Genomic DNA, 21,693 nt, shown 5'->3' with positions numbered 1-21,693 from the left:
GGGAAAGCAATGTAGAATGGCGAGCTACAGAGGCTCGAATGCCGATACAAAAAGCAGTATAACTAATTTATTTATGTTTGTCTCTTCCTTTTTTGTTTTTTGTTTTTAAAGTTTAAAATGTTTAGTAAAAACTATTTAAAAAAAGGAATAAACAGTTGCCGGGCGTCCAAATTTGGACTCTGGGGATGTCGTTAAGTCTGAAAAACCCTTCTTTTTTTCCGGTGCTTGTAACTAAGTGAAGCGTTGTAAGTCGAGGACTACCGGTACACCTCCAGCGACGCAGCACTCACGAGTCCAGCTGGCAAGCCCTTTGGTTGATCCATCATCATCATCATCTTTTAACGACTTCATCATCCCTTGTGGGGTGGAGTCTGGCCAACTGAACATAGAGCTAGCAGAGTGTTGAAGGGCCGGACGCTGCTCTTGTCACCAGGACTGAGTTTTGTTCAGCTGATATATTTCTCACTGTACCCAGAGGGAGAGAGAGAGAAATATCTGCCTCTACCTAGGATCGAACTCACAAACCTCCTGATGGTGAGAGATGGAGAGCACCACCTCGGGGCCACCTGGGGTAGAACCACCTGGTTGCAAACTTATTTTTTTGTCTCTTTTCTGCAGGCTCAGGTGCTGCCTTACACCCCATCCCAGGGGTTTCGATGCCTCAACGCCAGGGAAGAATATTACGACGAAAACAGCCAGAAATGTTGCCGTTTGTGCCCTCCAGGTAGGTGTTTAAAGCCCCCAGGTGTCGCCCGGTTTGACCCATCACACCGAAATCACCACTGGGCACTTCGACGTAATGGGTACTATGCACTACGTTTCTCACAATTTAAAAAAAAACGGGTAGTCCTCGCCATACAACGGAGGCCAGGATTTTACATCGCCGAGCGAGATGGAGTGCCCTGTTTTTACGACGTGTCCCTCTCCCGTTGTTCAGCGGACCACTGCGGTCACTAAGTTAGTCAAAGGGAATTGGGCTTCCCCCCCACCGACTTTGCTCGTCAGAAGATCGCCCAAGGGGGAAATCAGGGGGCACACTGTGACCGTCGTAAACACGAGCCGGTTTTCCGAGCGTGGGGAATTTGGCCCGGGTGACCACAGGGATGCTGGAATGATCATAAGGGTGAAGGACGGTCTTAGGTCCCCTTTTTTCCCGGTGCTGTTGTAACTTGGAATGGTCACTAAATGAAGCGTTGTAAGTCGAGGATTACCGGTACACCTCCAGCGATACAGCACCCACGAGTCCAGCTGGCAAGCCCTTTGGTTGATTCATCATCATCATCATCATCATCATCATCATCTTTTAACGACTTCATCATCCCTTGTGGGTTGGAGTCTGGCCAACTGAACATAGAGCTAGCAGAGTGTTGAAGGGCCGGACGCTGCTCTTGTCACCAGGACTGAGTTTTGTTCAGCTGATATATTTCTCATTGTACCCAGAGAAAGAGAGAGAGAGAGAGAGAGAGGGAGGGAGGGAGGGAGGGAGGGAGGGAGGGAGGGAGAGAGAGAGAGAGAGAGAGAGAGAGAGAGAGAGAGAGAGAGAGAGAGAGAGAGAGAGAGAAATATCTGCCCCTATCTAGGATCGAACTCACAAACCTCCTGATGTTGAGACGAGAGTACCACCTCTGGGCCACCCCAAGCTGTTCCGTTGATTAATTGTTCTTAATTCATTGTGCATCACTGATGCACAGTTAACCGTTGATCGTTGATGAACAATTAATTGCTAAGCAGGGAGACCCAACCACAGAAGGGAAGAGACCCCAGACCCCCAACCCAAGTTTTTCAGAGTCTCCTGGATCTCTCTATCTATCTGGGTTTCAAGGCCGGCTTCCCCCCTTCTCCATTACAGGTTTCCGGGTGCATCGGAAATGCGACAGCAATGTCAACACACAATGCATCCAGTGTGCGGAAGGCTTGTTCAACACGGGCTGGAGTCAAGCCAAAAGGTGTTTTAGTTGTTCGCCACAATGCAAAGAAGGTAAGCAGAGGGCAGGGGGCAGAGCCAGTGGCACTGAAGTCTCGGGGAAGGAGGGGGAGGAGGAGGAGGAGGAGGAGGGGGGGAAGAGAAGAAGGAGAGGAGGAGGAGGAGGAGGAGGAGGAGGAGGAGGAGGAAAGAAAGAGAGAGAGAAAGAGAGGAGGGGGAGAGGAGGAGAGAAGGAAATGAAAGAGAAGGAAAGGAGGAGGAAAGGAGGAGAGGAGGAAAAGAAGGAGAAGAGGAGGACAAGAGGAGGAGAAGAAGTGAGAAGGAGTGGAGAAGGAGAGGAGGAGGAGGAGGAGGAAAAGAAGGAGAGAAAAAGGAGAAGAGGAGAAGGAGAAGGAAAAGGAGAAGAGAGAAAAAGGAGAGGAAAAGGAGAGAAGGAGTGGTGGAGAAACAGAAGGAGGAGGAAAAGAAGGAGAGAAGGAAAAGGAGGAGTGGAGGAGAAAGAAGAAGGCGAGGAGGAGGAGGAAAAGAAGGAGAGGAGGAGAAGAAGTGAGGAGTGGAGAAGGAGAGGAGGGGGTGGAAAAGAAGGAGAGAAAAAGAAGAGGAGAAGAGCAGGAAAAGGAGAAGAGAGAAAAAGGAGAAGAGAAGGAGAGAAGGAGTGGTGGTGAAACAGAAGGAGGAAAAGAAGGAGAGAAGGAAAAGGAGAAGGTGGGGAGGAGAAAGAAGAAGGTGAGGAGGAGGAGGAGGAAAAGAAGGAGAGAAAAAGGAGAGGAGAAAGAGAAAAGGAGAGGAGGATGAGAAGGAGAAGGAGAGGCGGAGGAGCTCATGAGCCAACACTACCATCTCTCTGGCCCTTCCCTTTCTCCTCGACTTACGACCACCCTTCAGCCCAAAATTTCCGTTGCTAAGCAAGACCCTTGTCGGTCAAGTTTGGCTTAAGGGTGAAGACTTGGGAGGGAAGAGGTTCTTGCTGGCCTTCAAGAAACCCCCCACCACCATCACCAAATGAAGGGAGATGGACCCCCCCCTAGGTTCCCCCTCCCCCCCACACGGACCCCCTCCAGCTGCCCCCCTTCTCAGCCCCCCTCCCACCCACCCCCCTTTTTTCTGACCCAGGATTTGTGGAGGAAAAAACCTGCACCCACAGGCAGAACAGGGTGTGCTGGTGTCCTGAGGGCCACTTCTGCAGCTTGGTACTCTCCGGCAAATGCTACCAGTGCCAGCCCTACCAGAACTGCACGATGGGCTACGGAGTGCTCCGAGCAGGTAGGTTCAGAGGCAGGGTGTGTGTGTGTGTGTGTGTGTGCCCATCAAAGGCCCGTATTTTTTTTTGTTTAAAAGAGAAGAGAGTGTGTGTGTGTTTTTCTTACGAGGATGCAAAATGAGTTCGGGTGACCACGACGATAAAGGAGAATGTTTGCAGTTGGGGGGTGGAAATAGGTGGAGTCTGTTGGGGGTCTCGGAACTGAGGGGGGTTTCTTGCAGGTGTTTCGTGAGCCAGCTAGGTGGTGTCATCAGGGCTAGAAGGGAGAGGGGTTGGAGGAGGAGGAGGAGGACTGTGGGGTCCTTGGTGCTCTCTGAGCTTGGTGGTGTTTCTTGCAGACATTTCATGATCCCACTAGGTAACCTCATCAGTGCTGCAAGAGAGTGGGGTTTGCAGGGAGGGGGAGGAGGAAGAGGAGGAGGAGGAGGAAGAGGAGGAGAAAGAGGAGCTAGAGAAGGAGAAAGGAGGAAGAGAAGGAGGAGGAAGAGGAGGAGGAGGAAGAGGAGGAGGAGGAGGAAGAGGAGGAGGAGGAGGAGGAAGAGGAAGAGGAGGAGGACTGTGGGGTCCTTGGTGCTCTCTGAGCTTGGTGGTTTCCTTGCAAACGTTTCATGAACCACCTAGGGAACATCATCAGTGTTAGAAGAGAGTGGAGTTTGTAAGGGGCCTGGAAGGAGGAAGAGGAGGAGGAGGAAGGAGGAAGAGGAGGAAGGAGGAAGGAGGAAGAGGAGGAGGAAGGAGGAAGAGGAGGAGGAGAAGGAGAAGGAAAATGAGGAGGAGAAAGAGGAGGAAGAGGAGGAGGAAGGGGAGAAGAAAGAGGAGCTAGAGGAGGAAAAGAAAGAGGAGGAAGAGAAGGAGGAGGAAAAGGAGAAAGAGAAGGAGGAAGAGGAGAAAGAGGAGGAGGAAGAGGAGGAGGAGAAAGAGGAGAAAGAGGAGGAGGAGGAGAAGAGAAGGAAGACGAGGAGGGGGAGGACTGTGGGGTCTCTGGTGCTCTCTGATCTTGGTGGTTTCCTTGCAGACGTTTCGTGACCCAACTAGGGAACATCATCAGTGCTAAAAAGGAAAGTGGGTTTGCAGAGAGGAAGAGGGGGAGGAGGAAGAGGAGAAGGATCGGTGCTCTCTTTTCCTGCAGACTCCATGACCCAAACTACGTAGTATCATCATCATCATCATCATCATCATCATCCCTAGCCCTGATGATGCTACCTAGCTGGGTGATGAAACGTCTGCCAGAAAACATCCGAGGCTCAGAGAGCCAAGATTTTGGAGGAAAACTCTTGCAGGGAGACAAAAGTTTTGTGTGGCCTCCTTGATTCACACAACACAGCCGGGATTTGAACTCACAAAGGTTGTCAACCGGAAAAGGAAGTTGACAGGAAAAGGCGAGGAATGTTGGCCTCAAACGGTGCCAAAGCAGCCAAGCTGATTTGGGCTTCAGCTTTAAAAATTGAGGATTTCCCAAGAGGTAGCTGGATTTCGGCTCCTATACAGGCCGAACTCCTGGACTTATGACTGCCCAAAGTTTCTGTCGCTAAGCAAGACCGTTCTGCAATCCTCCATTTTACGCCTCTGTGGCTAAGCGAAACCAGCTTCCCCGTCATCTGGGCTCATAGTGACCCCGGGAAGCCAGGCTCACTTAACAACGGCAGAGATTTACTTATCAACTGTGGCAGGAGACGTCGTACAATGGGGCAAAACTCACTTAAATGAAGGTCTTGCTCAACGGCGGAAATGTTCAAGCTCCCTTGTGGTCATAGGTCGGGGACTAGCTGCGTTTTCCAAAAGGGGGCATCCAGTGAAATCAGGCTGAGTCCAGGAAATATTACCATAACACTACAATACAATAAATAAAATTATTAAAAAAAAAAAAAAGTCAGTCGTGTGTATTTATGAAATCTATGCCGATCAGTCGCAATGCTGCGAAAAATGTGACGAAAAACCCACAAATTAGTCAATTTTTAAGTCTCTAAAACTACGGTGTGAAGAAATGTGAGCGTAATTTGACATCTTATCCTCCCCAAAACTGAAAAGAGAGTCCGGAGGTTTCGGGTTGCGTAAGTGTGTGACTCGCCTCGCACGCTCCGTGGAAGTGAAACTTTGGACTTTTGACGAAAGCAGGGCGGAAGAATGTTTCTGCTTTTTTGATCTTTGCACATTTTATTTATTTACTAGCCGGTATTTTTTTTTTGACGGGGGGGGGGGATATTTAGTTATTTATTAGACTTATATACCGCTTCATAGGGCTTCCAGCCCTCTCTAAGCGGTTTACAGAGTCAGCATATCGCCCCCACAGTCTGGGTCCTCATTTCACCCACCTCGGAAGGATGGAAGGCTGAGTTGACCTTGAGCCGGTGAGATTTGAACCGCCGAGCTGCAGATCACAGTCAAATGAAGTGGCCTGCAGTACTGCACCCTAACCACTGCGCCACCTCGGCTCTATATATCTGGACCAAACATAATTTCTAATAATTTCTAAAGCCCTCCCCCCTCCCCTTACCAGAGGTATCCCCCCCTGTGGAGTACTGTGAAGCTGCTTGCCACGGCAACTCCACTGCGCTGTACAATAGAATCCATTTTACTGTGGTGCGGTAGAAGCCGTGCTAAGGCACAACAGGCTGCATCTTAACAGAAAACATACCCAAAGGGGTTTTTAGGGGTGTCTTTTCCCACACAGTGTTTGTTTCCAGAGAGTAAGTCATCTGTTTTACCAAGTTTGGTTGAAATTGCTCGAGGCGTTCCAGAGTTATGCCGGGACACACACATGCACGGACACACACAGACACACACACAGACACACAGGGCTCCAATGTGTCTGTCCAACTTTCAAAGCCATTTCCTCTCCTCTCCTTCTGCCCGCCTCTTGCCCTGCAGCTGTCGGCAACGGCGCTTCTGAGAACTTCTCGTTTCTTTGCAGGCACGAGAGAAACGGATGTGGAATGTGCGCCGTGCCAACCGGGCACCTTCTCCGATCACGAGTCCCACCAGAATCGCTGCGCCCCTCACCGGATGTAAGTGTGTGATTGTGTTGTTTCCGCAGTGGGAGTTTGGGGAAGAGAAGGGAGCCTGCTTAAACCCTCGCAGGAAAGGGGAAAAAAACAACAACACAATAACTCTTGGGCGCCTGCAAGCTATCAAATGGTTTGTTATTATTTGGAATAGAATAGAATGGAATGGAATGGAGAGGAGAGGAATAGAATAGAGAAGGGAGGAGAGGAGAAGAAGGAAATAGGACAGGATAGAGAAGATAAAGAAGAGAAGAGAATAGAGAAGAGGAAAAAATAGAATAGAGAAGAGAAAGAATAGAGAGAAAGAATAGAGAAGAGAAAGAATAGAATAGAATGGATGGAGAGGGCAGGAAGAAAACAGGACAGGATAGAGAAGATAAAGAAGAGAAGAGAAGAGAGAAGAGGAAAAAATAGAATAGAGAAGAGAAAGAATAGAATGGAATTGAATGAAGAGGGGAGGAAGAAAACAGGACAGGATAGAGAAGATAAAGAAGAGAAGAGAATAGAGAAGAGAAAAAATAGAATAGAGAAGAGAAAGAATAGAGAAGAGAAAGAATAGAATGGAATTGAATGGAGAGGGGAGGAAGAAAACAGGACAGGATAGAGAAGATAAAGAAGAGAAGAGAATAGAGAAGAGGAAAAAATAGAATAGAGAAGAGAAAGAATAGAGAAGAGAAAGAATAGAATAGAATGGATGGAGAGGGCAGGAAGAAAACAGGACAGGATAGAGAAGATAAAGAAGAGAAGAGAATAGAGAAGAGGAAAAAATAGAATAGAGAAGAGAAAGAATAGAGAAGAGAAAGAATAGAATAGAATGGATGGAGAGGGCAGGAAGAAAACAGGACAGGATAGAGAAGATAAAGAAGAGAAGAGAATAGAGAAGAGGAAAAAATAGAATAGAGAAGAGAAAGAATAGAGAAGAGAAAGAATAGAATAGAATGGATGGAGAGGGCAGGAAGAAAATAGGACAGGATAGAAAAGATAAAGAAGAGAAGAGAATAGAGAAGAGGAAAAAATAGAATAGAGAAGAGAAAGAATAGAGAAAGAATAGAATAGAATGGATGGAGAGGGCAGGAAGAAAACAGGACAGGATAGAGAAGATAAAGAAGAGAAGAGAATAGAGAAGAGGAAAAAATAGAATAGAGAAGAGAAAGAATAGAGAAGAGAAAGAATAGAATAGAATGGATGGAGAGGGCAGGAAGAAAACAGGACAGGATAGAAAAGATAAAGAAGAGAAGAGAATAGAGAAGAGGAAAAAATAGAATAGAGAAGAGAAAGAATAGAGAAGAGAAAGAATAGAATAGAATGGATGGAGAGGGCAGGAAGAAAATAGGACAGGATAGAGAAGATAAAGAAGAGAAGAAAATAGAAAAAATAGAATAGAGAAGAGAAAGAATAGAATAGAATGGATGGAGAGGGCAAGAAGAAAACAGGACAGGATAGAAAAGATAAAGAAGACAAGAGAATAGAGAAGAGGAAAAAATAGAATAAAGAGAAAGAATAGAATGGAATGGAATGAAGAAGGAAGAAAACAGGACAGGATAGAGAAGATAAAGAAGACAAGAGAATAGAGAAGATAAAGAAGAGAAGAGAATAGAGAAGAGAAAGAATAGAATAGAGAAGAGAAAAAATAGAATGAAGAGAAAGAATAGAATAGAATAGAATGAAGAGGAGAGGAAGAAAATAGGATAGGATAGAGGAGAAGAGATGAGAGAAGAGAAGAGGAGAAGAGAAAGAATAGAATAGGAATAGGAATAGGGAGAGGAGAGGAGAAAAAAGAGAAGCGAAAAAAGAGAAGGGAACCAGAAAAGAGGAGAGGAGAGGATAGAAGATAAAAAAACAAGATAAAAAAAAGAGAAGGAAACAGAACAAGAAAATAGGATAGGAGAATAGAAAATAGGATAGAAAAAAGAATAGAAAAAAGAGAAGGGAAGGGAAGAAGAAAATAGGAGAGGAGAGTAAAAAAGAGGATATAAAAAAGAGAAGGGGAGAGGAGAGGAGAGAAAGGAGAAGAGAAAATGGAACAAAAGTCCTAAAATAAAAGCTGGCAGAGCAGCCCAGGGGTTGGGAAAGATGACCTCTAGGTGCCATTCCTAGCTCCTCTTGCTGGAAACACCCCCGTCTTCTTCGTCGCCCTGAAGTCCCCCTGAACTTTCGGAGGGTAAGAAAAGTTGTGTCATTGAAAAGGTCACCTTTCCTCGGCTGGAAAGTCCTCGAGTCGACTTGACTTTATATTTCACTTCTTCACTTCGGTGGTGGTTCTTTTTTCTTCTTCTCCCCCCTTACAAGATGTCAGGCGGTGCTCGTTCCCGGAAGCAACACCCACAACACCGTTTGTGGCCATCCGGGTGGGCCGGTTGAGCCCGGGACGACGTCTCCGCCACTCACAACCGCAACCAAGAGGCTCCTGTGGGGTGCTGGGACCGAGAGACCAACCTTCAACCGACAGGATTCATCCGCACAGACCGGTGAGCAAGGAGAAGAGAAATGGATAGGGATTTGCGTTCGGAAGGTGGGCTGCGTTTAGAGGCAGGGGTCTCCAAACTTTGAGACTTTTAAGACTTGTGGACTTCAACTCCCAGAGTTCCCCAGTCAGTCACTTTGAGACTTATGGACTTCAACTCCCAGAATACTCCAGCTATTTAAGACTTATGGACTTCAACTCGTTCCCCAGTCAAATCACTTTAAGACTTGTGGACTTCAATTCCCAGAATTCCTTAGTCAGCTATTTAAGACTTGTGGACTTCAACTCCCAGAATTCCCCAGTCAGCTATTTGAGACTTATGGACTTCAACTCCCAGAGTTCCCCAGTCAGTCACTTTAAGACTTGTGGACTTCAATTCCCAGAATACTCCAGCTATTTAAGACTTGTGGACTTCAACTCCCAGAGTTCCCCAGTCAATCACTTTAAGACTTGTGGACTTCAATTCCCAGAATTCCTCAGTCAGCTATTTGAGACTTATGGACTTCAACTCCCAGAGTTCCCCAGTCAGTCACTTTAAGACTTGTTGACTTCAACTCCCAGAATTCCTCAGTCAGTCACTTTAAGACTTGTTGACTTCAACTCCCAGAATTCCTCAGTCAGTCACTTTAAGACTTGTGGACTTCAACTCCCAGAGTTCCCCAGTCAGTCACTTTAAGACTTGTGGACTTCAACTCCCAGAATTCTCCAGTCAGCTATTTGAGACTTATGGACTTCAACTCCCAGAGTTCCCCAGTCAACTATTTAAGACTTATGGACTTCAACTCCCAGAATTCCTCAGTCAGTCACTTTAAGACTTGTGGACTTCAACTCCCAGAATTCCTCAGTCAGCTATTTGAGACTTATGGACTTCAACTCCCAGAGTTCCCCAGTCAGTCACTTTAAGACTTGTTGACTTCAACTCCCAGAATTCCTCAGTCAGTCACTTTAAGACTTGTTGACTTCAACTCCCAGAATTCCTCAGTCAGTCACTTTAAGACTTGTGGACTTCAACTCCCAGAATTCTCCAGTCAGCTATTTAAGACTTGTGGACTTCAACTCCCAGAATTCTCCAGTCAGCTATTTGAGACTTATGGACTTCAACTCCCAGAGTTCCCCAGTCAACTATTTAAGACTTATGGACTTCAACTCCCAGAATTCCTCAGTCAGTCACTTTAAGACTTGTGGACTTCAACTCCCAGAATTCTCCAGTCAGCTATTTAAGACTTGTTGACTTCAACTCCCAGAATTCCTCAGTCAGTCACTTTAAGACTTGTGGACTTCAACTCCCAGAATTCTCCAGTCAGCTATTTGAGACTTATGGACTTCAACTCCCAGAGTTCCCCAGTCAACTATTTAAGACTTATGGACTTCAACTCCCAGAATTCCTCAGTCAGTCACTTTAAGACTTGTAGACTTCAACTCCCAGAGTTCCCCTGCCAAGTCCACATGGTCATGTGATTTGCTTTCAGATGCTTGGCAACTGACTCCTATTTATGACGGTTGCAGCGTCCCGGGGTCACATGATCCCCTTTTGCGACCTTCCAACAAGCGAAGTCTACGGAGAAGCCAGATTCACTTAACAACGGTGTTTCTAATTTAACGATGGCAGTGATTCGCTTAAGAAATGCGGCGAGACAAGCCGTAAAATGGGACAAAACTGAGAAAATGTCTCACTTAGCGACCTAGATTGTGGGCTCCCTTGTGGTCGTAAATCGAGGACTGCCTTTATTCTAGAGATGCCATAGAGTTGCTGGAGGAATTAGGACAACCTGAGAGCATAGCCAAGGACAGTGTCTCTCTGCCGCCCTCTGGTGGCTGTTTAGAGGTTCCACACCTTAAATACGATATATTGCAATAATCAAAACTTCCCAAAGAATTTCCACTGGTTTTTAACCCCACATTTCCTCGTTTTCTTGGAATAGAGGTGCAATTTCTTAGCACGGCTTGAACTATCCTAACTCTGCATTTTTATCTCTTTGTTTTGCGTCCAGGGCGGATTGTCGGCATGACGACTATCCCAGTGGTGCTGACGGCCCTCATTTGCTTCATCGTTTTTAGAAAAAGTGGTAAGTTGAGGCTCCAAAACAAAACGATTTTAAATACAATCAATTTGCTCTGATTGATTGTTCCAACAATTAATTCAGTGGAACGACTTGCCTCCAGAAGTTGCGGATGCTCCAACACTGGAGGCTTTTAAGAAAAGATTGGACATCCGTTTGTCTGAAATGGTCGAGGGCTTCCTGCCTGAGCAGAGGGTTGGACTAGAAGACCTCCGTGGTCCCGCCCACCTCTGTCATTCTGTTAATCTGAACTTTTCTTTAAAAGTTCTAATGTTAGAAATCCTGTGTATGTATATATGTATGTATGTGTGTATGTATGTATGTATATACATGTAGCAGTTAAGCAGTAAAGCACATGGTGATTGTACACTCTGTTTGATCAGTTAAGCAGTAAAGCACATGGTGATTGTACACTCTGTTTGATCTTTACATATATATAAATAATGTTGTATTTGTGCTGATAAATAAATAAAGGGAGATTAGTATAGATCTATTTCAAGCTATTTAGCTCTCATCAGCTAGCCATACCCTTACTGGGATTCGAACCTGTGCTGTATTACATCTTAGACAGATGTCTTAACCATTGAGCCACAGGTCCTTGTTAAGACATCTGCCTAAGATGTAATACAGCACAGGTTCGAATCCCAGTAAGGGTATGGCTAGCTGATGAGAGCTAAATAGCTTGAAATAGATCTCCCTTTATTTATTTATCAGCACAAATACAACACAAATGTAAAAAGGCAACAGTAAAATATTGGGCTTTCTGTCTGGATGGTCTCTTGTGACGAGCCGATGGACAGAGAATGGAAGCAGTTAGCTTCCTCCCATAATTGGGGCATACCAGGGGTTGTGACACTAAATAAATAAATAAATAAATAAATATACATACATACATACATACATATATACATACATACATATATATATATATAAACACACACACAAATACACACACACACACATATATGTATGTGTGTGTATGTATGTATGTATGTATGTGTATATATATATGTGTGTATGTATGTATGTATGTATGTATATATATGTAAAGATCAAACAGAGTGTACAATCACCATGTGCTTTACTGCTTAACTGCTTAACTCTAACAGGAAAGTTGACTTAGAACAAAAGAACATAGAGTAGTAGATCCAAACTTGCAAACACTGCCATCTAGTGGCTGAATATTATTGTAGTTGTTGCAATATATATATATATATATAATTTTTTTATTTGTGCTGATAAATAAATAAAGGGAGACTAGTATAGATGGACTCTTGTGACGAGCCGATTGACAGATGATGGAAGCAGTTAGCTTCCTCCCATAATTGGGGCTTACCAGGGGTTGTAAAAATCTAATATATATATATATATATATATATATATATATATATATATATATATATATATATATATATATATATATATATATATATATATTATATTCCAACAATGAATTCCACAATATTTAATTTTCTCTCTGGCAGGTCAAAAGTGTCCCCCATTTTGGGAGGAGAAGAAACAGGTGAGCATTGACCTCTTCGGGTCTGTAAGTCAGAATTTGCCCAGCTTCCTCGTCGGAGGCACCAAAAGCGAAAACTGGGCTGCCAGACACCCCAATTTGGGTCTGGGGTCCTAGCAGATCGCTGACCAAACCAATGACGTTTGGCTTCTCGGTTTCCTTCCAGCCGTTCGCGCCTGCCGAAAAGTTCCCGGTGAAGTGGCCTCAGGAGCCCACAGCTGCGGGGCAGGAGAAGGACAGTCTCTTGCGGACGTCCCCCTCGCGTTTTGGGGACAATCCAACGGCCGGGCCTGAGAAAAGCAGCGAAACCAGCAACGGAGACCCTCCCAAGATGGAAACCGACAACGTTGCACAGAGATCAACGAATGACGGGAGATGCTACAGCGCGGCAGACTCGAGTAAGACCCCCCGGGAGGGGGGGGAGAAATAGATCGGAGTGGGGGGGGGGGAGGCTCCATTTATGGGGTGGTGGGTCACATCAGGCCGGGCTGGGCCCCTGTAAGGCCTAGGATTGTGGGGCCTTTGGTGCGTCCTGTCTCGGAGTCGTTTCACGGCCATACTAGGGAACGTCATCCGTGCTGGAAGGGAGTGGGGATTGTGGAGTGGAGGAGAAAGAGGAAGGTGAGGAGGAGGAGGAGGAGGAGGAGGAGGAGGAGGGGAGAGGAGGAGGAGGAGGAGGAGGAGGAGGAGGAGGAGGAGGAAGAAGATTGTGGGGTCCTTGGTGGTTTCAGAACTTGATGGTTTTCTTCCAGATGTTAGGTAACATCATCAGGGTTAGAACTAACATTGGCACTGATGATGTTACCTAGTTGGGTCATGACATGTCTGCAAGAAGACTATCAAGCTCCTCTCATTTCAACTCTGAGCTACAAATATTCTTCTTTCTTTCTTTCTTACTTTCTTTCTTTCTCTCTTCTTTCTTTCCGTCTTTTTTCTTTCTTTCTCCCTTTTTGTTTCTGTTTTTCTTTCTCTTTTTTCCCTTCCTTCCTTTTCTCTTTTTATTTCTTTCTCTCGTTCTCAGTTTCTCTTCTTTCTTTCTTTCTTTCTTTCTTCCCTTCCTTCTTTTTCTCCCTTTTTGTCTTTTTCTTTTTCTCCCTTTTCCTCCCTCCTTTCCTTCTTTTCTCTCTTTTTATTTCTTTCTCTCTTTCTCAGTTTCTTTCTTTCTTTCTTCCCTTCCTTCTTTTTCTCTTTTCTTGCCTTTTTCTTTTTTCTCCTTCCCTCCCTCCCTTTCCTCTCATTTTATTTCTTTCTCTCTTTCTCAGTTTCTTTCTTTCTTACCTTTCTTCTTTTTCTCTTTTCTTGCCTTTTTCTTTTTCTCCTTTTCCCTCCCTCCCTTCCTTTTTTCCTCTCTCTTTTTATTTCTCTTTCTCAGTTTCTTTCTTTCTTTCTTCCCTTCCTTTTCTCTTTCTCTGCCTTATTCTTTCTCTCTCCCTTTCTCTCCCTCCCTTCTTTCCTCTCTTTTTTATTTCTTTCTTTCTCAGTTTCTCCCTTCCTTCCTTTCCTCTCTCTCTCCCCCCTCTCTCTCCCTTTTTTATTCCTTTCTCTTTCTGTTTCTCCCTTCCTTCCTTTCTTTCTCTTCCTTTTCTTTTTCTGCCTTTTTCTTTCTTTCTCTCTCCCTTTCTCTCCCCCCCTCCTTTCCTCTCTCCCCCTCTTTTTATTTAATTCCCTCTTTCTCAGTTTCTCTCTCCCTATTCCTCCTTTTCTTCTTCCACCCCTTCCTTCCTTTTTTTTAACCTTTTCCTTCCTTTTCCAGCGGAGATTGTGGGAAGCGGGAAAACCCATGTGAATGTCAGCTGCGTGGTCAGCATCTGCAACGGCGGTCACTCTCCGGCCTCCTTCAAGCCCTCCGGGGTGGCCGAAGCCGGGCGCCCCACTGACCCTCCCCTCTCGCAGGAGGAAACCACCGCGAGAGGGGATTCCCTCCGACCAATCGCGGTGGAGGTTGAAGACACCTTGGACTACTTGAACCCCTGTGGGGGGGAGCCCCTCCCGCTTAGCGTCCAAGACGGCGGCATGAAGAGGTCCTGAGAACGACGGAGGGTTTTCCGCGCAGCGACTTCCGCCCTGCTTAAGAAACTCCAGGAATGACTGATATCCGGGAAGGAAGTTTGCGAAGGAAAAATAAGCCTTTTAATGCCGTCCTCCACTTGGGACCATTTGTTTAGCGACGGCCGACGTCGCAACGGTGCTGAAAAAAAAGAAGCGACTTAGGACCGGTCCTCGCACTTACGACCGTCGCAGCACTCCCCGTGGTCGCGCGGTCGAAATTCAGACGCTTCGCAACTGACTCAGATTTACGACGGTCGCAGCGTCCCCTTCTGCGACCTTCCGACGAGCCGAGTCAGCGGGGGGAGGGGGGGAACAGCGGATTTGCTTAACGACCGTGTGACTAACCGAGCCACCGCAGTGGATTCGCTTAACAACGGCGGCAAGAAAGGTCGTAAAATGGAGCCGAACTTATTGTCTCGCTTGGCGACTGAAATTTTGGGCAATGTTGGGGTCGTAAGTCGAGGACAACCAGTCGTTGAATTCAAGGAATAATTGTCCCCCAGCCAGAGGGATGATTTGCAACGATTCTTGAAAGCCATTCTTAAAAACGCACAATTTCCCCCCTCCCCAAAATGCCTCATCATCAGTTTACGGCGGTGCTGAATTTCAGATAAGCCGTAAACGTCTCTCTCTCTCCCTCTCTGCTGCCCCCTTATGACTGTCCAGATTTCTGCAGCCGAAATAGTAGCCGAATTTTTTAATTTTCTTGTTGCTGTCTTTCATATTTTTGCACTTTTGCTGAATAAATTCCAATTTTAAACAAGAAAGTAGAAAACCACAGCGCTTGACGCTTGTCTGTTTCAGTTACTCGCTACTTACGTTCTGACCGAGGCTTCCCAAGAGCCGGAAGCCAACTCCTGGTCCCGACAAAACCCCCTTTTATTAATTGGCGGTGAATTCTGCTCCTTCACCTCCAGCAAAGTCTTTCCAGGGAGGATTTACGGTCACAGACCTTATCTGGCTTGGAGAGCTGCCAGGCTGAGATCTGCAAAACTTGGCCAGGAGTCTCCAAACCAATTAAATGAACTAACGGTCTCCTGCAAACTCCACTCCCGTCGCTCCTCTTTTATTTGTTCTGGGAGGGGCCGAGGTGGCACAGTGGTTAAATGCAGCACTGCAGGCTACTTCAGCTGACTGCAGTTCGGCTGTTCAAATCCCACCAGGCTCAGGGTTGACTCAGCCTTCCATCCTTCCGAGGTGGGTAAAATGAGGACCTGGATTGTTGTTGGGGGCGATATGCTGACTCTGTAAACCGCTTAGAGAGGGCTGAAAGCCCTATGAAGCGGTATATAAGTCTAACTATTCACTGTCCATCTGTGGCTTTACTTCCAAGTCAGCCCCTGTTCTTTAGCTCTTCCCTTCGTCTGGCCACTCTGTGCACACTGGGAACAGGTTCCAGCTGTTCTTCTGCCTCACTGATGTCCGACTCCGAAGGCAGCTGATAACTGGACATATGACCCTGGCCCCCTCTCTGCCTCCGACGCAGAGCCCTCCTCAGACTCCAGGACTGGCCCAGGTTCCTCCCCAGTCTCTTCACTCTCCAACTCTGCTGCGAGTTCCCGGCCACAACAACTTCCTTTAAAAGACCGAGTTTTCCCCGGCAAAGATTGCAGAAAGAAAAACACATGTTTTGCTCGTTGTTGTTGTTGTTTCTGCATATTTCACACACACCGAATTATTATCCTGGGTGTCCGACGAATAAATATTTCCAGGTGAACCAAAGTTGGCCCAGCGGTGTTGCCTTCCCAATTCCCGCCGAACAACCGAATTTGAGAAACGAATTAAACCTTTGGGGACTGGATTTTCTTGGGAATTTTTTCCCCTCCTTGCAAACATTTCGCTTCTCATCCAAGAAGCTTCTTCAGTTGTGGATGAGAAGGTTTTCAAGGGGAAAAAAATCAACTAAGAAAATCCAATTGCTTTTTTTGGGGGGGGGGGAAGCATCTTTGGGACCACCGTGATATATAATTTAAATATAATCTATAATCTAATCTTAATACGACTGTCCCAGGGAGAGACTCACCCGTATCTAACAGGTTTAGCCTAAGCTGAAGGGTTTTTGCTATAGCCCGTGTTACTTAGCCTATTGTAAACACAACCAATCATGGCTTATTCGATAAACTATGATCAGCTATGATGATTTGTGCACATGTTGCTTCAGCCCCGCCGTTTTCAGGTGTGGCCAATCCTTCTCCCTCCAGATGACCCTGGACACCATGCCTCCCTTCGCTACACAAGGCACGCGAATAAACCCCTTCCTTGTTTTGATGGGGTGGTCTTAGTCCCAATACTTGAGGGGTCTCCAGCTATCTGTTCTGGCGGTCCTTTTTCTCCCCCCCTGGGGATCTCCTGGTGGTGCTCCATCCCATCCCTGGCTCCAAGCCAGATCTATGATGTTTCCCTGGGTCGTATACATATGCCTGTGTCTGTGTGTGTGTGTGTGTGTGTGTGTATGAATAATGGTTATCATTTGAGAGCTGAATGCAACAAAATTTAATTTTAATGTATGCTGATTAGTATACACTTAAAGTGATAATAAAGTTTCTATTCTATTCTTCTCTATTCTGCATTTTTCTGCATTCTATTCTATTCTATCTATTCTATTCCATTCTATTCCTATTCTATTCCATTCTTCCATTCCAATTCTATATTCTATATCCTACATTTTATATTCTTTATTTCATATTCTGTATTCTTTATTCTATATTTTATATCCTATATCCTATTGTCTATATCCTATAGTCTACATCAAATATCCTATATTCAATATTCGATATTCTATATCCTACATTCTATATTCTTTATTTTATATTCTATAGTCTATATTCTTTATATTTTATATCCTATATCCTATTGTCTATATCCTATAGTCTATATCCAATATCCTATATCCTATATTCTATATCCTATATTCAATTTTCTATATTCTTTATTCTATATTTTACATTCTATGTTCTATAGTCGATATTCTATATTCTTTATTCCACAACCTATATTCTATATCCTATATTCTTTATTCTATAGTTTATATTATATATTCTATAGTCTATATTCTATAATATAGAATGTAAATTATATATGGAATATAGAATATAAATTATACACTATGGAATATAGAATATAAAGTGTACACTATGGAATATAGAATATAAAGTGTACAATATGGAATATAGAATATAAATTATACACTATGGAATATAGAATATAAACTTTGGAATAAAGAATATAGGATGTGGAATATATCCGATATATCATATATCCGATATTCTTTATCCTATAATAGTTATATATAATAGAGCTTGGCTCGACAGCGCCCTCTGCTGGCTCATCAGCCTCAACACCGCCCGCCGTCAGAGAAGCCCCGCCCTATGCCCGCCCCTTTCCCTCCGTCGCCCCGGCAACCGCCTCTTCCTCTGCCTGCCCCGCCCGCGAGGGCCGATCTGGCCGCTCGGCGCGCGGCCGTCGGGGCTGCGCGGCCCAGGCCTCGACCTGACGCGGGGGCGGGACTTCCGGCGGGGCCGCCGCTGTGCCGCCAGACGCGTCGCAGGTGCGGAGCGGGGCCGGGGCAGGGGACGCTGAGCGGGCGGGGGGCGAGGGGGCGGGGGTTCCTCAGGAGGGGCGGGGGTCCTGGGGGGGGGAGCGCTGAGCGCCCCCCCCCGCCCGAAAAAGGCGGAGGTGACTTTTACCTCAGCCGGCGCAAAGCATGCCGGGAAAGGAAGGGGAGGGGGGGAGCGCGGAGGGGCGGCCCCGCCCCTCGCCCCCCACCTCAACGCCACCCCTGCGAGGTGGGCCAGGACCAATTATTTTAAATAGGTTGTTTTGAATAAAACGAAATAAAATAAGTTAAAATAAGAGTTTGTGCTGGCGCCCCCTCCCCTCAAAAGCTTTGTCTCCTTCTTTTTTTGGCATATTCCCTTCCCCTGAGGGAAGTCCTCGACTTATGACCAAAGCTGAGCCCACTCCCACCTTCAATGGCCGTGGCTGCCCCGTTGGACGGCCTCGCTCTCCGTGGTCGTTAAGCGGGTCGCATTGGTTGTTAAGTGAATCGCTTCCGTTGTTCATTGAGCAACACGGTCGTTAAGCAAAGCTGGCTCACCCCCCCCACAGACTTTGCTAGCCAGGAGGTCGCAAAAGGGGGAATCGCCACACACACACCGCCGTGGGATGACACACATGCAGGATGGCTGCAACCGACATAAACACGAGTCGGTTGCCGTCGTAAATGTGAGTCGGCCTCCAAGCAGTTGGATCACGGCGGGGGCAGGAGGGAAACACGCCGAAATGGTCCTAAATACGAGTCCTGTCAGTTTGGATCATGTGCTTGGCCTGGTTGTTAAGTGAATTGCTGCAAATGTTAAGTGAGTTGCACGGTCGTTAAGTGAATCCTACTCTCCCCATGGACTTGGCTGGTCAGTAAGTCGCAGAAGTGGATGAGGTGTCCCACCTGGGACGCCGTCCTAAATACGAGTCGGTTGCCAAGCCTCTGAATGGAAAACAGGTGATGCCTACTGCCACGGTCGTAAGTGTGGGAAACGGTCCTAAGTCGCTTTTTTCCCAGTGCCATGGCGACTTCGAACGGCCACTAAATGAAATTGTTGTAAGTCGAGGGCTGCCTGTAGGAATAAAGTCGTCGGCAGGGGGAGATTGGGAGAAGAATAAAGAACAAATAATAAAATTACTTGTATAATAATAAAATTACTTATATAATAATAAAATTTATTATTTCTAATTCTTGGCTTCTTTCAACAACCCTGCAAGGTAGGCCGGGAGCATCACTTTCCTTCCTCAGGCTTCTTCCTGCTTGGGGTTGGACTAGATGACCCATAGGGTCCCTTCCCACTCTCTTCATCTGTTTCAGGATCTAGTCATTGTTTCATTGTCACCACAGTTGATCCTTGAGTTGCAACCATTCATTTAGTGACCGTTGGGAGTTACGCTGCCACCAATAAAAGCAACTTAGGACCGCATCCCCGGGGTGATCAAAATTCAGATGCTTGGCAACCGACTCGTCTTTATGACGGTCGCAACATCCGCAGTCCCCGTTTGTTGCAAAAGCCAGATTCACTTAACAACTAGGTGGCTGACTGAACAACTTCAAGGATTCACTTAACAACCGCAACAAGAAAGTTCGGAAAAGGGGGGGGGGCAATCTCACTGAACCAATGTCTCGCTTAGCAACACGATCTTTGTGGTCGTAAGTCGAGGACCACTTGTGTTTTCTGCTGTTCCTTTTTTTCCCAATAATGTAGAAGGTAAATTTACCTTCTCCAACAAACCAAAATCTGGTATTTAACAAGCACAGCAGTACCCATGTTGCTGGTACTACAAAGCCCATCTTGTGCTCTTATCATAGAGTTGCAAAAGTTTTTAATCTTTTTATTTCTTTCTTTTCTGTCGTTTCCCAAGGAAGCAACGATGGGAAAATAACTTTCAGCCGGCAAAATCTTGGCACAGCGGCCGGGTTTTTATAAGCGGCGAATCTTTTGATCTGGGTGTGATAGGCAAGTATGACGGCATTCCTTCTCTTCCACGGAAAAGGGGGGGGGGCAAAGGGCGAGGAAGGAGTGCCTGGAAAAGTGTGTGATTGTGTTGTTGTCTAAAAGGGCCGCCGCCTCTCTCTGCCTCCCTCCGTACACTAGTTTCACTTGAAATTAATGTATTGTTTGATGGCCCTTCATTCCTTCCCTTCTTCTTTCTCTTTCCTCTCTTTCTTTTTTACTTCCTTCCTTGCCTCCTTCCCTCCTCACCCTCTTTCTTTCTCTTTCTCTTTTCCTTTTCTCTCTCCTTCCTCCTTCCCTTCTTCTGTCTTCCTCTCCTTCCCTCTTCCTTCCCCTTCATTTCCTATTCTCTTCCCTTCTATCTCCCTTTCCTTTCCTTCCCTTCATCATTTCCTTTTGTTCTTCTATCTTCTTTTCCTTTCGTTCTTCTATATTCCTTCCCTTCCCTTCTTCTATCTTCCTTTCCCTTCTCTTTTCTTCCCTTCCATCTTTCTTCCTTCCCTTCTTCTATCTGCCTTCCCTTCTCTCTTCATCATTTCCTCTTGTTCTTCTATCTTCCTTTCCCTTCCCTTCCATCTTTCTATCTTCCCTTCCCTTCTATCTTCCTTTCCCTTCTCTTTTCTTTCCTTCCATCTTCCTTCCTTCCTTTCTTCTATCTTCCTTTCCCTTCCCTTCCCTTCCATCTTTCTATCTTCCCTTCCCTTCTTCTATCTTCCTTCCCCTTCTCTTTTCTTTCCTTCCCTTCTCTTCCCCCTCTCCCTTCATTCCCCTTCCCCTTTCCTCTTCCCCTTCCCTTTTCTTTCCTTCATTTCCTTTCGGATTTTGAAAAAATATTATTTGTAGCACCTGTTTTACTTTTATTTGATTCAAGGATGGAGAAAGGCCAGCAAAATAAAACAGAGCAGCAATAGGCAAATAAAACAGAAGCAGTGCCTCACCCACATAAAAAGACAGAAATTAAATATAAATATACATATACATATACATACACATACACACACACACACACACACACACACACACACACACACAAACTATATATATATATATGTATATGTATACGTATGTATATATATGTATGTATGTATGTATATATATATATATGTGTGTTGTATTTGTGCTGATAAATAAATAAAGGGAGACTAGTATAGATCTATTTCAAGCTATTTAGCTCTCATCAGCTAGGTTTGAACCTGGGCTGTATTGCATCTTAGGCAGATGTGTTAACCATTAAGCCACAAGGTTCTCCTCCTTATCAGCTGAGCCAGGGAAATAAGTATGTATTTAGAGTCACAACCCCTGGTATGACGACCCCTGTGACGAGCTGATAGACAGAGAATGAAAGCAGTAAACTTCCTCCCATATTTGGGCATACCATGTATGTATGTGTGTGTGTGTATGTATATATATATGTGTGTGTGTGTGTGTGTGTGTGTGTGTGTATTTATCAGCACAAATATAACACACATATATATATGTACATATATATATGTGTGTGTGTGTGTGTGTACACGCGCACACACAAACACCAGCATAATAGGATAAAAAACAAAATAATAAAAAAATCCTCAAATGGAATGTATCTTTTACAGTAGAAATCACAGCGACTAGAACAGAACAGAATAAATAGACAGAGCTGGAAGGGACCTTGGAGGTCTTCTAGACCAGCCCCCTGGTAAGGCAGGAAATAGACCAATTCTCCCCCATCAACGGTTGAACTTTACTTAAGAAAAAAAAACAGACAATTTTGGTTTGTCGTTGCTGTTGCTAAGACTGGGGAGTTCTGGGAGTTGAAGGCCACCCATCTTTCCAGTCGCTGGGGTTGAGAAACACTACCACCCACACGTGCAAACGCAGAGCTGAGTGTGAGGAAGCACACTTTTAACCGGGTTTCTCTCCGGACCTCTGTTTCCCAG

General features: G+C 45.5%; 1 protein-coding gene across 2 annotated transcripts in view; it reads left to right on the top strand.

Annotated features, from left to right (window-relative positions):
* LOC116518595 (tumor necrosis factor receptor superfamily member 1B-like) overlaps positions 1-15,059 on the top strand; it is a 27,227-nt gene extending 12,168 nt beyond the window's left edge. Inside the window, exons 2-11 of one of the 2 annotated variants that reach the window (XM_032232101.1) lie at positions 112-534; positions 619-724; positions 1,850-1,978; positions 3,038-3,187; positions 6,097-6,190; positions 8,477-8,655; positions 10,643-10,717; positions 12,196-12,233; positions 12,397-12,628; positions 13,984-15,059. In XM_032232101.1, the coding sequence (XP_032087992.1) occupies positions 532-534; positions 619-724; positions 1,850-1,978; positions 3,038-3,187; positions 6,097-6,190; positions 8,477-8,655; positions 10,643-10,717; positions 12,196-12,233; positions 12,397-12,628; positions 13,984-14,258 (1,281 nt within the window). In that variant the 5' untranslated portion in view covers positions 112-531 and the 3' untranslated portion in view covers positions 14,259-15,059. The remainder of the gene's footprint in view (positions 1-111; positions 535-618; positions 725-1,849; positions 1,979-3,037; positions 3,188-6,096; positions 6,191-8,476; positions 8,656-10,642; positions 10,718-12,195; positions 12,234-12,396; positions 12,629-13,983) is intronic. The other variant, XM_032232100.1, reaches the window with a different exon arrangement.
* The last annotated feature ends 6,634 nt before the right edge of the window (positions 15,060-21,693 follow it).

This window comes from Thamnophis elegans, chromosome 15 (assembly GCF_009769535.1).
Source record: "Thamnophis elegans isolate rThaEle1 chromosome 15, rThaEle1.pri, whole genome shotgun sequence".
NCBI classification, from domain to species: domain Eukaryota; kingdom Metazoa; phylum Chordata; class Lepidosauria; order Squamata; family Colubridae; genus Thamnophis; species Thamnophis elegans.
This window is presented reverse-complemented; position numbering and strand designations above follow the sequence as displayed.